Raw genomic sequence first — 18,282 nt, 5'->3', positions numbered from 1 at the left:
ATGTGCCTTACAGCAAGAGCTTGATAGGAGGCAAATAAAGAAAGAAACAAGGTTACTGTTTAAGAGAGAAACAGGTGGAATTCACTTTCACACGGTTCTCAGTGCTCCAGCCTCGGTTGCAGCATGGTGAACAGGGGGGAAACAGTGTGTTTCAGTTCATTGATAACATGCTGAGCAGTGGAGGCTGCTGAGGGGAGGACGGATCATAATAATAAAACTATGTTCTAGACATTATTATGAGCTGTCCTCCCCTCAGCAGCCTGCACTGAAGCTAATAGAGAGATGGCCTGGTTACCTGCAGTCCCCTGGCCATGTTCATATCTCCTGTCTGTTTCTCAGCTTATAGCTGAATCCATTTGGCCCTTATCTCCTTGGCCCTGTGGCAGTGATTAGAGCAGTGACAGCCACAGTCCTGCCATCACACCTAGAGCCTCTCCTTTGAGGCCTAACCCCTGGAGTCCTGGGGGCCCAGTTCACATCCAAGCCCCATGCCAAAGGGCTGGGCACGGCCAAGGGGGCGCGCCCACAGTCCCAGCCTCACCCTAACAAGCAGATGGGCATAACGGGCATTTTGGTTGCTCTGTTCAGAAGACACTCAGTCCTTTGGATTAGAGAGGGTCCTAGTCATCACAGCTCGATGATGTTCACAGATGGCGTACGGTTGTTGTTGTTATTGTTCTTGGGGAACTGTAGAGGGGAAGAAGGGGAAGAGCAGTGATGAGAAAGATGAAGGCCCCTCTCTAAACCTTGAATAAAGGGTCATTCTGCTATGAGCACGGAGCACCTGGACAAAATGGGAGGATGCCTTGGTCTTATGATGCTTTTTCTCTGGAAGGGAGATAGAGGGTATTTTATCATTTTAGTGTCAGAATTGGTCTAGTTGGCTTGATTGGAGATGACCAGAGGGCATCAGCAAATTGTTGAGGGAGATGGAGAGGAGCGAATGGACATGGGACAATCATGCCAGCAGCAAATGGGCTGTTTGTGCATTGATTGAAAGGCTTTGGCTTTATAGCAAAGTTGTGGCTTATATCCTGAGAGAGATGCATGTTTGCATTTTAACTGTGTTTTTTAGGACGAAGTGCTGGCAAAAATGCTGGTAAATCAATGCATGTTCTGTTATAGGGTGGGCGTTGCCCTGATGGTACTATGTGCGTTACTGTGCTAGGTGCTGGTGGAAGTGGAAGGTTTTTAAGTTGCCGGGACGATTCACTTGCCCGGTGTCGGTTGGGACTCAGTGTGGAGGGGGTGGGGGGGTTATACCTTACTGCGCAACAGCCCCCCCGTTGGGTGCTCCGGAGTACTGCACTCTGATGAGGTCTTGGCTTTGTCCTTGTTGTTGTTTGGCTCGTTGTCTTTGATGATGTCATACTGACGGCAGAAGAGAGCAATCACACCTGACAGAGAGAGGAGAAGAGGGCACAGACAGATCGTAAATAACAACCACATTGCCGAAGTGAAGAGCAGACAGAAATAATTTTACAAGGACAAATGACTACAAATTGTGGACAATATTTGTTTAAAATATACCCTTCCTTTGTTCTACACTCTTGAGGGTGTATGTGTGATGGTCTGTGGTGTGTGTGTGTGGTAGGGTTGTGAAATTCCGGTAAATTTCACAAAATTTCCAGGATTTCCAATAATCCTGGTTGGAAGATTCACAGAATAAGCAGGAAATCCAGAATCCTCCAAAGATTTCTGGAACACCTGGGAATTTGGGGAAACTTACTGGAATGTTGTATCCCTAGTGTGTAGGTAGCACTCTGACCTTTGGAACATTCCACCCCTCACCTGCCCACATGATCAGCACCACCACGATAATGATGAACTCCCCCGCCCTCAGCTGAGCTCCCACTTCCTCCATGGTCACCTCGTCTGGAGGGTCAAGATACAGCAGCACAATCATTTGGTCACCATGGCAACACCATCATCAGAGTTATTGTTGGTAACTGGCATCTTATTAAATAACTCCACTGGTGCTCACAACAGGCCAGATTAATGATGGGGGAGTGTCGTCATTTGAATAGGAAGGGCATAACCTCAGTGAGCCCTGTATACCCTCTCCTCTCTACTGTAACTATACATACACTTTAGTTGGTCTGCTCCTTGTTAGCTGGATAGAACTGTCTGCTGACAGTGTATTGTGTAAACTGATCTTGCTATTCCTCTCCAGTCCCAGAATGGCACCACTCATCACTGTCTCTCTGTCAATTAGCACTGCTTCAAACAGACCAGGTTTTTCACGATTTCAGGTGATTCTGACACAACCCTAAAAACTTGTGTACAGCCTCAGCCTCTGTGACTACAAATATGCATCTGTTGGTCACAGATAACAAATACATAAAATGGGCCCCACAATGGGCCTCAGGATCTCGTCAAAGTATTTTTGTGCTTTCAAATTGCCATCAATAAAATGCAATTGAGTTCGGTGTCCGTAGCTTATGCCTGCCTGCCTGCCCATACCATAACCCCACCTCCACCATGTGGCACACTGTTCACAATGTTTACATCAGCAAACCTGCTCACCCACACAACACCATACATGTGGCAACATTCTCTGGCAACAGCTCTGGTGGACATTCCTGCAGTCAGCATGCCAATTGCACGCTCACTCAAAACTTGAGACTTCTGTAGCATTGTGTTGTGTGACAAAACTGCACATTGTAGAGTGGCCTTTTATTGTCCGCAGCACGAGGTGCACCTGTGTAATGATTATGCTATTTAATCATCTTCTTGATATGCCACACCTGTCAGATAGAGAAATGCTCACTAACAGGGATGTAAACAAATTTGTGCACAACATTTTAGAGAAATAAGCTTTTTGTGCATATGGAACATTTCTGTGATCTTTTATTTCAGCTCATGAAACATGGGACTTTACATGTTTACATGTTGCGTTTATATATTTTTTTATATTTTTGTTCAGCGTAGCTCCCTAATGAAGAGCGCTGCTATGTGGGAAACTCACAGCAGACGCCCCTATTAGATCACTCTGTCTGAGAGAGGCTAATAGTGTCAAATGATTCAGTAGAAGCTGAGCATGAAGTGAATACATAAGGTTGAGGCAGGGCCAGTGGGGATCCCCACTCTGAAGGGGTTGGAGAGAGACAGTTAATCACAGCAGCCAGGAATGATTGTGCTGGGCCTAGACAGAACTCAATAATCATTATTATTACAAATAAAGCGGCAAAAAGAATCAGAGTTGTGTGTGTGTGTGTGTGTGTGTGTGTGTGTGTGTGTGTGTGTGTGTGTGTGTGTGTGTGTGTGTGTGTGTGTGTGTGTGTGTGTGTGTGTGTGTGTGTGTGTGTGTGTGTGTTCGCATGCATGTGTGGCCTATGTTTGTGTATGTTCATGGTACACTCATACAAAGCAACTGAAAGCAACATCACATATTGGACTGTTTGCGACTTCGGGAGATTGCTGGCTAAAGTTCACCACACAACAGCATACTGAGTGCACCCCATTTAAAGACCAAACAGAAGAAGGCAGTGACTCTGACATTCTGAGGGCCCTGGGTAGCTCCACTACCCTCCTGCATGTTCTCCCAATGAGCGATTCTGTCAATCGATGGGCATTAACAAATCAAAGCTGGACAGCCAAACGCTCCTGACACCACTGCCAGATGGCCTCCACGTGGCTAATATTGGCCAGCTCTAATGTCATGGACACACAGTCTCCAGTCCCAGAGACAGATTGAGTCCCCTGCAGACAGTAAGAGGTGGGGCATACTGTATGTAGAGTAGGGAGTTTGCAGGTGGGTGCATTCAGGGACATGGTCAACTGTATGCCATATAGCTGCAGGATTATACAAGTAGAGAAATTGTATTGGAGTGTTATACATCTGTTTTACTGCAGTACTGTTTTGCAGACATCCCACCGGTCACTCTAGAAAACCTCCCTCATCAGAGTCTTAGGCACAGACCACGTCTGTTCTATATCTATGGTCTTGGGAGACAAACACATACAGTGCATTCCGAAAGTATTCATACCCCACATTTTGTTGTCTTACAGCCTTAATACAACTTATTTGGAGTCCACCTGTGGCCAATTTACTTGTTTGGACATGATTTATTTAGAAATAAACACCTGTCTATATAAGGCCCCACAGTTGACAGTGTATGTCAGAGCAGAAACTATACATGAAGTACAAGGAACTGTTTGTAGATCTCTGAGATAGAGTTGTGATGAGGCATACAGTACCAGCCAAACTTTTGGACACACCTTCTCATCGTTTTTCGTTCGTTTTTCGTTCTTCATTCTTTCTATTTTCTACATTGTAGAATAATAGTGAAGACATCAAACTATGAAATAACACATATAAAATATTGTAGTAACCAAAAAAGTGTTAACCTCTAATGACTCCCCATCCCGCATGAGGGAGCGTAATCATCGACTGACACTAATTAGCATAACGCAACGGACATAAATATTCCTAGAAAATATTCCTATTCATGAAAATTACAAGTGAAATATATTGAGACACAGCTTAGCCTTTTGTTAATCACCCTGTCATCTCAGATATTCAAAATATGCTTTACAGCCAAAGCTAGACAAGCATTTGTGTAAATTTATCGATAGCCTAGCATAGCATTTTGTCCAGCTAGCAGCAGGTAACTTGTTCCCGGATATCAGAAAAGCAATCAAATTAAATTGTTTACCTTTGATGAGCTTCGGATGTTTTCACTCATGAGACTCCCAGTTAGATAGCCAATGTTCCTTTTTTCCAAAAATATTATTTTTGTAGGCGAAATAGCTCCGTTTGTTCTTCACGTTTGGCTGAGAAATCGCCCGGAAATTGCAGTCACGAAAACGCTGAAAAATATTCAAAATTAGCTCGACAGAAACATGGCAAACGTGGTTTATAATCAATCCTCAAGGTGTTTTTCAAATATCTATTCGATAATATATCCACCGGGACAATTGGTTTTTCAGTAGGACCGATTGGAATAATGGCTACCTCTGTATTTTACTCGAGAATCACTCTGGGAGCCATCAGGTGACCAGTTGCGCAATGTAGCCACTTACGGGTATTCTTCAACATAAATGCGTAAAACTACGTCACAATGCCACACCTTGGGGAATACGAAGAAAAAGTAATCTGGTTGATAGCACATTCACTGCTCAATAGGGACGCATTGGAATGCAGCGCTTTCAAAACATGAGGCACTTCTGGATTGGATTTTTCTCAGGCTTTCGCTTGCAATATCAGTTCTGTTATACTCACAGACAATATTTTTACAGTTTTGGAAACTTTAGAGTGTTTTCTATCCTAAGCTGTCAATTATATGCATATTCTAGCATCTTGTCCTGACAAAATATCCCGTTTACTACGGGAACGTTATTTTTCCAAAAATGAAAATACCGCCCCCTAGTCACATTAAACAAATCAGAATATATTTTATATTCTTCAAAGAAGCCACCCTTTGCCTTGATGAGGAATGTTTTTCCAACAGTCTTGAAGGAGTTCCACAATACGCTGATCACTTGTTGGCTGCTTTTCCATCACTCTGCGGTCCAACTCATCCCAAACCATCTAAATGTGATTGAGGTCAGGTGATTGTGGAGGCCAGGTCATCTGATGTAGCACTCCATCGCTCTCCTTCTTGGTCAAATGGCCCTTACACATCCTGGAGGTGTGTTTTGGGTCATTGTTCTGCTGAAAAACAAATGATAGTCCCACTAAGCGCAAACCAGATGGGATGGCATATCGCTGCAGAATGTTGTGGTAGTCATGCTAGTTAAGTGTGCCTTGAATTCTAAATTAATCACTGATAGTGTCACCAGCAAAGCACCCCCACACCATCACGCCTCCTCCTCCATGCTTCACGTTGGGAACCACACATGCAGAGATAATCCGTTCACCTACTCTGCGTCTCACAAAGACCTGGCGGTTGGAAACAAAAATCTCAAATTCCACCAGTCTAATGTCCATTGCTCGTGTTTTTTGGCCCAAGAAAGTCTCTTCTTATTATTGGTGTCCTTTAGTAGTGGCTTCTTTGCAGCAATTTGGCCATGAAGGCCTGATTCATGCAGTCTCCTCTGAACAGTTGATGTTGACATGTGTCTGTTACTTGAACTCTGTGAAGCATTTATTTGGGCTGCAGTTTCTGAGGCTGGTAACTCTAATGAACGTATCCTCTGCAGCAGAGGTAACTCTGGGTCTTCCTTTCCTGTGGCGGTTCTCATGAGAGCCAGTTTCATCATAGCGCTTGATGGTTTTTGTGACTGCACTTGAAGAAACTTTAAGTTATTCAAATTTCCCAGATTGACCGACCTTCATGTCTTAAAGTAATGATGGACTGTCATTTATCTTTGCTTATTTGAGCTGTTCTTGCCATAATATGGGCTTGGTCTTTTACCAAATAGGGCTATCTTCTGTATACCACCCCTACCTTGTCACAACACAACTGATTGGCTCAAACGCATTAAGAAGGAAATAAACTCTACAAATGAACTTTTAACAAGACACACTTGTTACTTGAAATCCATTCCAGGTGACTAGTTCATGAAGCTGGTTGAGAGAATGCCAAGAGTGTGCAAAGCTGTCATCAAGGTAAAGGGTGGCTACTTTGAAGAATCTCAAATATAAAATATATTTTGATTTGTTGAACACATTTTTGGTTACTACATGATTCCATATGTGTAATTTCATAGTTTTGATATGTTCACTATTATTCTACAATGTAGAAAATAGTACAAATAAAGAGAAACCCTTGAATGAGTAGGTGTGTCTAAACTTTTGACTGGTACTGCATATCTGGGAAAGGGTATAAAACAATGTCCAGAGTGTTGAAAGTTTCCAATGGCACAGTAGTCTCCGTCATTGGGAAATTGAACTAATATGGAACTATCCAGGCTCTGCCTAGAGCTGGCCGTCCAACCAAATTGAGCAACCGGCCAAGAAGGAGGTGACCAAGAACCCAATGACCACTCTGATAGAACTACAATGTTCCTTGGCTGAGATGGGAGATCCTGCCAGAAGGAAAACAGTCTCTACAGCACTTCATCAATCTGAGCTTTATGGGGGAGGGGCTAGACGGAAGCCACTCCTGAGAAAAAGGCACGACAACACGCCTGGAGTTTGCAATAAGGCACGTGAAAGAGAGCATAAGGTTAACTATGATGTGTTCTGATGAGACAAATTTGAACATTTTGGCCTGAATGCAAAGCGCTATGTCTGGAGAAAACCTGGCACAGCTCATCACCCATATAACGCCATCCTTTCCCATGAAGCATGGTGGTGACAGTTCATGCTATGGGGATGCTTTTCAGAGACAGGGACTGGTAAGGATAGAGGGGACAATGAATGGAGCCAATTACAGGCAAATCCTTGAAGAGAACCTGCTTCAGAGTGCAACCGACCTTAGACTGGGGAGAAGATTTATGTTCCAACGGGACAATGATCCCAAGCACACAGCAAAACAACTCTGGAATTGCTTCAGAACCGTTAAAAAGTTTGGGGTCACTTAGACATTTCCTTGTTTTTGAAAGACAAGCACCTTTTTTGTATATTAAAAAACCATCAAAATGATCAGAATATAGTGTAGACATTGTTAATGTTGTAAATTACTATTGTAGCTGGAAACAGTTAATTATTTTATGGAATATCTACATAGGCATACAGAGGCCCATTATCAGCAACCATCATCCCTATATTCCAATGGCACGTTGTGTTAGCTAATCCATGTTTATCATTTTAAAAGGCTGATTGATTATTTGAAAACCCTTTTGCAATTACGTTAGCACAGCTGAAAATTGTTGTGCTGATTAAAGAAGCAATAAAACTGTTCTTCTTTAGACTAGTTGAGTATCTGGAGCATCAGCATTTGTGGGTTCGATTACAGGCTCAAAATGGCTAGAAACAAAGCACTTTCTTCTGAAACTCGTAAGTCTATTCTTGTTCTGAGAAATGAAGGCTATTCCATGCGAGAAATTGCCAAGAAACTGAAGATCTCGTACAACGCTGTGTGCTACTCCCTTCACAGAACAGCGCAAACTGGCTAGAATGCCAGCATCCCGGAATCGCCTCTTCACTGTTGACGTTGAGACTAGTGTTATGCGGGTACTATTTAATGAAGCTGCCAGTTCAGGACTTATGAGGCATCTGTTCCTCAAACTAGACACTCTAATGTACTTGTCAGTTGTGCACCAGACTCAGTCGTGCACCCTCCTCATTAACCTTTGATTAGTTATTCCTAATTTTTTATGAACAAATAAGGTTTTATATGTAAGATAGTTAAGTAAAGAGCAAAATTATTGATTATTATTATATTATTTCTTATGCCCTGGTCCTATAAAAGCTCTTTGTCACGTCCCACGAGCCGGGTTGTGACAAAAACTCATTCTTATGTTTAATAAATGTATCGTACATTGTCTGTGTGGCAGGCTTACAATGATGGCAGAAAACAACATTTGAGATTGTGCTGAACCTGGTGCTAGAGGGGGTACGGGTGTTTGAAGGGGTACGGGACTATAACAAGTTTGGGAACCACTGTCCTAGGCTACCTGGCAAAAATGCTTGCTCGCTAGCCTAACTTCCTTTCCTGGGCAACGTTATCTAGTTAACATTAGCCTTCTACATCTAGCTACATACTGAACTTCCATCCGCTCAGGCCAGGGGAACAATATATGAATTTATGGTTTGATCAGAATCGCAGTTCTAATTATTGGCCACTATGGAGAATTAAGTAAAACCACAAGCTCAAATCCCTATCTCCATCCATGGCTAATTTAGGAAAGGACCAATTTTAGCTAGCTAGCCACCGGACAACCACACAATGAGATGCAACTATTAAAGTTTTTCTGTCAATTGCTCTCAATGTGATATGATTGGAGGAAAGCCAAATCCAAACTGGCTTCCCTTGACACTTTTTTTGGTGGCTTCCCTTGGGATCCATAAATACATGTCACTGTGTATATGAGACTGCCAGAGAGGTTATGCAATACAAGCAAACCGAGAGAGTCATCTGAGAGGACGGTACATTTAGCACAGGTCATGTCTCCCTTAGTATGATGACTGTGTGCTTTTTGGATGCAATGTGTGGGTGAACTTGGTTGGTATGTGCGATGGTGTAGTGCTTGGGGAAATGGATGGGTGTGTGTGATGTTCATTGCAGTGTTTACTGCAGTGTCTGTTAAATGGTGCAGTCAGTGTTTACCGGTATGTATAAAAAAGTGTGTGTATGTATTTGTGTGGGATGGTAAAGTGTGATTGTTTGTACATAGATCTCTCTGTGTTTGTGTGATATGGTGCAGTGTTCTGGGAAATGGATGTCTGAGCTGAACCAGAAGGCTGTTGAGTCCCAGAGTGGTGCCCTTGAGTGGGATGTTGTGCCCTTGAGTGGGATGTCTATTCTAAATTTGCTCATTGGATTTCACAACACATAAATATACGTTACATGACGAAGCGTCTATGGACACCTGCTCATCGAACATCTCATTCCAAAATCATGGGCATTAATATGGAGTTGGTCCCTCCTTTGCTGCTACAACAGTCTCCAGTCTTCCGGAAAGACTTTCCACCAGATGTTAGAACATTGCTTCCCTTCAGTCACAAGCTCATTAGTGAAGTCAGCACTGATATTGGGCTATTAGGCCTGGCTTGCAGTCGGCGTTCCAATTCATTCCAAAGGTGTTCAATGGGGTTGAGGTCAGGGCTCTGTACAGGCCAGTCAAGTTCTTCCACACTGATCTCGACAAACCACCTCGCTTTGTGAACAGTATTGTCATGCATTGTCAACATTGTCTTGCTGAAACAGGAAAGAACCTTCCCCAAACTGTTGCCACAAAGTTGGAAGTACAGAATCGTCTAGAATGTCATTGTATGCTGTAGCATTAAGATTTCCTTTCACTGGAACTAAGGGGCCTAGCCCGAATCATTAAAAACAGCCCCAGGCCTTTATTCCTCTTCCACCAAACGTTACAATTGGCACACATTGGGGCATGTAGCGTTCCCCTGACATCCGCCAAACCCAGATTCGTCCGTCGGACTGCCAGATGGTGAAGCGTGATTCATCACTCCAGAATACGCGTTTCCACTGCTTGAGAGTCCAATGGGTACGAGATTTACACCACTCCAGCCGACGCTTGGCATTGCGCATGGTGATCTTAGGCTTGTGTGCGGCTGTTCGGCCATGGAAACCCATTTCATGAAGCTCCTGATGAACAGTTATTGTGCTGATGTTGCTTCCAGAGGCTGTTTGGAACACCGTAGTGAGTGTTGCAACAGAGGACAGCACTTGGCACTTGAGAATCATGAGAATGTCTCTACTATGTTACATGAGAGAAGTGTATGTGTGTTAGTGTGTGTGTGCGCGTGTGTGTGCATGTGTGCGCGCCTACGGCAAGGCAGCGAGGGGGGTGAGTAGTGAGTGAAGGAGCGAGGCAGAGAGGTGGAGGGGTAGTAAGTGAAGGAGCGAGGCAGCGAGGGGGTGAGTAGCGAGTGAAGGAGCAAGGCGGCGAGGGGGGTGAGTAGTGAGTGAAGGAGCAAGGCGGCGAGGGGGGTGAGTAGTGAGTGAAGGAGCAAGGCGGCGAGGGGGGTGAGTAGTGAGTGAAGGAGCAAGGCGGCGAGGGGGGTGAGCTAAGGGGTGCCAGCACAGGGCAGGGCCTGTGGGCAGTTGGGGTAGACACATCAATACATCATGAAGAGCACCCTGAAGGTGTTGTATTCGGGAATTGTGGTAAGAGTGCTTGATGTTTAAGAGCATTCTGTTGTGGAACTTAATTTCATGCTTTGTGTCCCTATTGATTTTAATTGGCCTTTATCTGTCAAGAGTTGTAGAGTCCAACTGCAAGCTGTACTCTAGACATGGTATGTTAAGGCACTGCTGTGCACAGAGTTTCCTCCTTCTTACCTTATAATAAGGTACAGGAACCCGGAGAAGTACTTTAGACTTAGTTTTTACCTTAGGTACTGTGTGTATTTGCTTGTTGAGGTGTTTACCTTTACTCTTGGAGGCCTGTGTCTCGGCCTCCTTGGGTGTCCGGAAGCGCAGGGGTTCGCTGTGCGGACTCATGGGCCCACTCATGCTGATGGACTGCACGTGCACAATGTAGTCGGTCTCCTCCGACAAGTCCCATAATGCACAGGAGCGGGTGGTGGTGTTCACTTCCTGGATGAAGCGTAGCATGCGCACATCCTTTTTCTGTTGGCACATCATCACAGAGGGGCGTTTAGCCAGCAGTGTAACACAAACATATCCACTGATGTTGAAGAGAAGTCTCACACACAACATTGCACCGTAGTGAACTTCTCACAGATATCACCCACTCACTCCCAATAAGTTGAGTTTATTTTAGTTTATTAGGATCCCTATTAGCTACTGCACATGCAAAAGCTACTCTTCCTGGGGTCCACATAATACAAATACATCACAAAGTACAGAACAGTTATAGACAAGGACATTAAATAACTAATAATACTTTTTTAAATGTATATAAAAAAATAAGAGTTATATTTTGAAAAGACGGCAAGAAACAACAAAAATAAGTCTTAGTAGTAGAAGTATGCAGGTACTGTGCAGTAATAGTAGTAACTATAGTAGTATGCAGGTACTGTGCAGTAATAGTAGACAGAAATAGACTGTGTGGAGAGGAGCTGTATGTGGAGGAGTGGAGAGAGGGAGCAGCAGTCAGGAGATGGATGGGACCAGGGCTCTCATCTGGGCTTCTGGGACCAGGCTCTCATCTGGGCTTCTGGGACCAGGCTCTCATCTGGGCTTCTGGGACCAGGCTCTCATCTGGGCTTCTGGGACCAGGCTCTCATCTGGGCTTCTGGGACCAGGCTCTCATCTGGGCTTCTGGGACCAGGCTCTCATCTGGGCTTCTGGGACCAGGCTCTCATCTGGGCTTCTGGGACCAGGCTCTCATCTGGGCTTCTGGGACCAGGAAATCATCTGGGCTTCTGGGACCAGGAAATCATCTGGGCTTCTGGGACCAGGAAATCATCTGGGCTTCTGGGACCAGGAAATCATCTGGGCTTCTGGGACCAGGAAATCATCTGTGCTTCTGGGACCAGGGAATCATCTGTGCTTCTGGGACCAGGGCTCTCATCTGGGCTTCTGGGACCTGGAAATCATCTGCCTAATGGGCTAGAATGGAACCGAACCACTGACTCCATTTCAAAGATTAAGCCCTGATCTTTGCCTGCAACAAATACCACTACTTCTTAGTAATGTGTGTGTCCAATATGGATTTGTAATGTTTGTTTAAAATAACCCATGGGAACAGCTTTACTCAGACCTACTGCTCAATGATTGGATCAACTACTCTCTTTTGTACTATTTCACTTCTGTCACATTTTGGTTGTCAAATATAAAGGTCAAAACATTATTGTCTCCTAGTCTTTATCTTCTAACCCAGGGGTGTCAATAACATTTTGCCCCGGGGTCTGCATTTGGTCTTCAACGAGGTCCAGGGGGCCAAACTCAAAATTGGTTACATTTCCTCGCCATCAAAATTTGCAAGCAATATTTATCTCTATCCATCGTTTATGGAATTTTAAATGCTCCCTGATTGTCTAGCTTTAATTTCGGTGATAATTATCTAGCTGAACACACTCAAGAAACTTGTATTATTATTTCTAAACAGTTTCAATTTGGTTTTAGTCATTTTAAAGGATATTGAGTTTGTTCCCTCGCAGGTCGGATCTGGCTTGACCCCCCTGCTCTAATCCTAACCTACACTTTGCTGTCTCATTGGCCAAGTTATCTACACTGACTGTCATATTGACCACACACCTGTCCATCTGCATTACTATGCTGAACTACAGAGTGAGTGTTCAGAGATGTGCAAAGCAAAGATGTGTGCTCTGCAGGGACTGTGTGTGCCAAGATAAATAATATTGTTTTTCCCTCTTTACATAGCTGTCATCATCCACTGCCGTCGTCGAGGAGACAGGCGCTCTGGCAGGATCGTCCCGACAACATAATGTCCTGTGACAACGGTTCTGCAAAACAAGCGGCTGGCCGGGTACGCAGCGGAGAGATGGTGGGTAACGATTGGTGACAGGTACTAATTAATCTCCTGTTGGCAAGTGTGTGTGTGTGTTTGAGTGTGTTTGTATGTGAGGTGTGTGTGAGTGTATCCTCCTCCATGTTGCGCTCTGTCTCTCTCACCTGCTGTGTGATGGTGAAGCCGATGACGGGGTCCCCCTCGGGGATGTCCCATGTCACCACGGCAGAGTTGGCCTTCAGAGCCTTGATGGTCACATTGACAGGAGCCGACAAGCTGTCTGCAAACACACAGAGAAAGAGAAAGAGAGAGAGAGGAGATACACATGAGGCAAATTAGGTAGACTTTCTTACTGTCTAGTGGGTACTGGGTAGAGTGGGTACAGTCATGGGTACATGTTTTATTTACACTGCCTCAATAGAGTACTTCAAACAATTCAGAAAATCTCAGAGATTGGCTACTCTAGACAGTATGGCTACAGATTGGCCATCAGCCTTCCTGAGGTGGTTTAATTGTTCACTACTACTTACCGTGGGAGAGCTATGGCCTGATTCATTATTCACATCCATTCAGCATAATTATGATTCATAAGAAATACAACTGCAATCAAATCTAGAGTGGAGCTACTATTAAAGGGTTGGATTTTGAATAGCCTTGCAATTAAGGGTAGAATTTTGAATAGGTTCACATTTAGCATCAGTTGAATATTCAGTTAAATTACACTCAACTCAAAATGGGGTACTGTATAGAGTTGGATCACTTTTTGTTATTCGGTGTAATGATACGTTGTACGTGCTGCTTACCTTGGCAGTTTAATTAGGGCTTATATGATACATGACTTCAAAGTAATGATTTGTTGCTGTGTAATTCATTTTTGTTGTGTGTGTGTCCTCAGCTATTACCTGAGGAGAGACATGGTAAAATCTATTCTGCGCCGCCCCTACAGATTATATCTACACCTGGTTTTCTGAGCAATCTTTAGAATTATTAGGACATGTAAAGAGCTTGATCAACATTCCAGGGTGTGTTTGTGCCAGCAGCGGTAACACAAGCCTCCCTCTTATAGGCGAATGGTGAGTTTGAAAAAACTGAAAGTGTGCACTCTAGAAACAGTTTTTACATACAAACTGTTTGAACAGAGAATCAGACAGGCTTCTCAAAAATGACATGGTCACCGTGGTAGAACATTTGTTTTCATCGTTGAGTTTATTTAAGTCCCATCAGGTAGCCTGACTTCAGATGTGTAAACAGGATTATTAGGGAACTCGTTCTTCTTGCAAAGCATGTAACAGTTTTAGATGAATGATTATATTAATCTGACTATCCACAATAATCGGGTTATTGTGTGCATGTAACCGTGCTCTCTGTCTATCTTTCTCTCTCTCTCTCTCTTTCTGTCTCAATTCAATTTCAATTTTATTTCAATGGAATGGGAAACATATGTCTATGTTGCCAAAGCAAGTGAAATAGATAAGAAACAAAAGAGAAATAAACAATAAAAAATGTACAGTAAACACAACAAACACAACAACATTTCCAAGAGAATAAAGACATTTCAAATGTCATATTATGTCTATATGCAGTGTTGTAATGATGTATCTCTATGCCTTGTATGTGAATGCATTAATTTTACAATGATATTAAATCTATTTGTATTTAAATCTATTTGTAATTCCATACTCAGACCTTTCTTGACGGCCTATTACCGAAACTCAACTATAGTCTCTTGCATATTTCTAGATCATCTTTATGGAGTCAGATAATTCATGTAGCTCTTTCCTGCAGTCGAATTACCTAGTGGCCTCATGGTTGGAATGTTATTCATAATTTTTTACAATTTAATTATTAATAAACATTGAAACAAATTAAAAGCCAAAAATGTGTTGTTTCTATGTCAAACTTTTTTTTTTACGTTTCATTCTTCTGTGGTGTAAATAAAGTGTAATATTGGGATGCAAACAAACAATTTAATACATTTCAAATCTGTATCTGACATACTACAGGTGTCTTTTTTTAAAGACCGTAACCATGTGTGTGAGGTGTTTACTTTTGTTTCAAAGTAGACTTGTTTAAGACCACTAAGAAACTGTGTGACCCTGATTTAGCCTGCTGCAGTAGACTTAACATATTAATTGCATAGTCTTATCACGAGTCACATAGGAGTTAGATATAATATGTATAAATATCAAATATTACCAAAAGTAGTGCACTATAAAGGGAATGGGGTGCCATTTGGGACGTACTCCACTTGTGTTGTTTGGTCTGCTGTTGACACAAAGAATAACAACAGCTGAGAGGTGGATGCAGTGTGAAGCGCCTTGTTCTAGTGCAGAGCACCAAACACCAACCACCAAAAGCTCAGGTGGATGTTTTTACATGTTGGTTTTGGGTCGCTGTTTCTTTTGACTCTAGAGTTTGTGTTTGTTTGTTTGGGATTCCTAAAAAAGCTGCAGGGAAGGGCGACTGGGGCAGGCTGGTCGGCTGGCATGCAGGCGGCATCGTAAACTGGGTGACAAATCACACTCATTATCTCTTTATTAATCATCATGTGGGTTGGTCCCCCTGCTCTCCAGGGAATGGCAGTGGAGACACACAGCAGCCACCACTAAACCAAGTCCCCGGTCTAAATGTGACAGACAGTGTTTAGTTCCCAACGCCGCCAGCAGGGGGATACATTCCTTTCTGTGACTGTGACACAAATCAGTTGTTTGTGCATTCACACCAATGGATGCATGCATATACACATGCACGCGCACACACATTTGCTTTGTGTATTGTCAGTTCTGTGCATGATAACCCAACTAGTGAATGAGTGCTTATGACAGAGCAGGAGAGAGAGAAAGACAGAAAGACAGGCAGAGAGAAAGATAGAGAAATAAACAGAGAGACAGAGAGACAGAAAGACAGGCAGAGAGAGAGAGAGAAACATAGAGACAGAAAGACAGGCAGAGAGAGAGAGAAACAGAGAGACAGAAAGACAGGCAGAGAGAGAGAAACAGAGAAACAGAGAGACAGAAAGACTGGCAGAGAGAGAAACACAGAAAGACAGGCAGAGAGAGAGAGAGAGAGAAACAGAGACAGAAAGACAGGCAGAGAGAGACAGAAACAGAGAGACAGAAAGACAGGCAGAGAGAGAGAGAGAGAAACAGAGAGACAGGCAGAGGGAGAGAGACAGAGAGACAGGCAGAGAGAGAGAGAAACAGAGAGACAGAAAGACAGGCAGAGAGAGAGACAGAAAGACCGGCAGAGAGAGAGACAGAGAGACAGAAAGACAGGCAGAGAGAGAGCGAAAGAGAGAGAGAGATAGAATGACAGGCAGAGAGAGAGAGAGAGAGAAACAGAGTGACAGAAAGACAGGCAGAGAGAGAGCGAAAGAGAGAGAGATAGAAAGACATGCAGAGAGAGAGAGAAACAGAGAGACAGAAAGACAGGCAGAGAGAGAGAGAGAGAGAGAGAAACAGAGAGACAGGCAGAGGGAGAGAGAGAGAGATAGAAAGACAGGCAGAGAGAGAGATATATAGAGAAATAAACAGAGAGACAGAGAGACAGAAAGACAGGCAGAGAGAGAAACATGGAGACAGAAAGACAGGCAGAGAGAGAGAGAGAGAGAAACAGAGAGACAGGCAGAGAGAGAGAAACAGAGAGACAGGCAGAGATTGAGACAGACAGATAAAAAGACAGAGAGAGGCCCATGCAGTGGGAAGAAATGTCCTCTGAATGTGTCTCCAGTTCGACATATACTATTTATCCTCTATGCAAAGAGTCCTCCTCAAGTCCAGTACTTTCAGTCACTGAGTCAGTTTGATCTGATTGTTCTCCATCTGGCTCTAATACCCCCCACAAAAAAATGATATGTGGTGACATTGAATCAACGTGGAAAACAGATAGGATTTGTCATCAATGTAAGGGAATTTCGTTTTTTTTCCACCCAACTTATTTTATTATGACTTCACATTGAATGTACATTAGTTGTCAACTAAACAAAATTCACATAAAAAGGAAATGTTGAACTGATGTCTGTGCCCAGTGGGTAGGCATGTTAGTGTAGTATATTGAGATGTGTGATTTACAACAGTCAGAATGCCACCCTGATTAAAATGACAATTGAACAGGTAAAGAGCAGTGCTGTATATTTCCCCTTTATTTAACCAGGTAGGCAAGTTGAGAACAAGTTCTCATTTACAACTGCGACCTGGCCAAGATAAAGCATAGCAGTGCGACAAGAACAACAACACAGAGTTACACATGTAATAACATGGAATAAACAATAAACAAGACAATAACACAATAAACAAGTCAATAACATAGTAGAAAAAAAGAAAGTCTATATACAATGTGTGCAAATGGTGTGAGGAGGTAGGCAATAAATAGGCCATAGTAGCGAAGAATTACAATTTAGTAGATTAACACTGGAGTGATAAATGAGCAGATGATGATGTGAAAGTAGAGATACTGGTGTGCAAAAGAGCAGAAAAGTAAATAAAAACAGTATGGGGATGAGGTAGGTAGATTGGGTGGGCTATTTACAGATGGACTACGTACAGCTGCAGCGATCGGTTAACTGCTCAGATAGCTGATGTTTAAAGTTGGTGAGGGAGATAAAAGTCTCCAGCTTCAGGGGTTTTTGCAATTCGTTCCAGTCACTGGCAGCAGAGAACTGGAAGGAAAGGCGATCAAATGAGGTGTTGGCTTTGGGGATGACCAGTGAGATATACCTGCTGGAGCGCGTGCTACGGATGGGTGTTGTTATCGTGACCAGTGAGCTGAGATAAGGCGGAGCTTTACCTAGCATAGTTGGACTGACGACGAATATGTGGAGAGGGCCAGCCGACTAGAGCATACAGGTCTCAGTGGTGGGGGGTATAAGGTGCTTTGGTAACATATCTAGATTGCAGGAAAAAGCTGTATCCCCCCCCTCCATTCTCACGTACTTCTTGCCTCCTCTAAAGTAATGGGTGCATGAAGCTCCTGTGTGTGTGTGTGTGTGTGTGTGTGTGTGTGTGTGTGTGTGTGTGTGTGTGTGTGTGTGTGTGTGTGTGTGTGTGTGTGTGTGTGTGTGTGTGTGTGTGTGTGTGTGTGTGTGTGTGTGTGTGTGTGTGTGTGTTTGTGTGTGTGTGAGTGAGTGAGCAGACACTAGCAAGTCTTTGTTAGATTTATCAGAGTGACAGGCAGTAGTGTGTAGAGCGCTGGGCTGTGTCATGAGGGTGACCGTGTTCAGTGGGTGACAGCTCACTAACATCTCCCTTCATTACAGAGCACTGCTCGAGGGTGGCTGAAGTACTGCAGACTTCTAAGGAGAGGGGGATGTAGAAGAACAAGGCTGTATGTTTG

General features: G+C 43.5%; 1 protein-coding gene across 1 annotated transcript in view; it reads right to left on the bottom strand.

Moving 5' to 3' along the window:
• Nucleotides 1–265: 265 nt before the first annotated feature.
• LOC109893770 (fibronectin type III domain-containing protein 5-like) overlaps nt 266–18,282 on the bottom strand; it is a 55,157-nt gene continuing 37,140 nt past the window's right edge. The window contains exons 2-6 of the mRNA XM_031828076.1: nt 13,116–13,231; nt 10,943–11,144; nt 1,792–1,875; nt 1,264–1,397; nt 266–687 (exon numbers count right to left, since the gene is read on the bottom strand). Coding sequence (XP_031683936.1) covers nt 628–687; nt 1,264–1,397; nt 1,792–1,875; nt 10,943–11,144; nt 13,116–13,231 — 596 coding nt within the window. The 3' untranslated portion in view covers nt 266–627. The remainder of the gene's footprint in view (nt 688–1,263; nt 1,398–1,791; nt 1,876–10,942; nt 11,145–13,115; nt 13,232–18,282) is intronic.

The sequence above is a fragment of the Oncorhynchus kisutch genome, linkage group LG7, assembly GCF_002021735.2.
Source record: "Oncorhynchus kisutch isolate 150728-3 linkage group LG7, Okis_V2, whole genome shotgun sequence".
Lineage (NCBI taxonomy): Eukaryota > Metazoa > Chordata > Actinopteri > Salmoniformes > Salmonidae > Oncorhynchus > Oncorhynchus kisutch.
The sequence above is the reverse complement of the archived record's forward strand: the minus strand, read 5'-3'. Positions and strand labels throughout refer to the sequence as shown.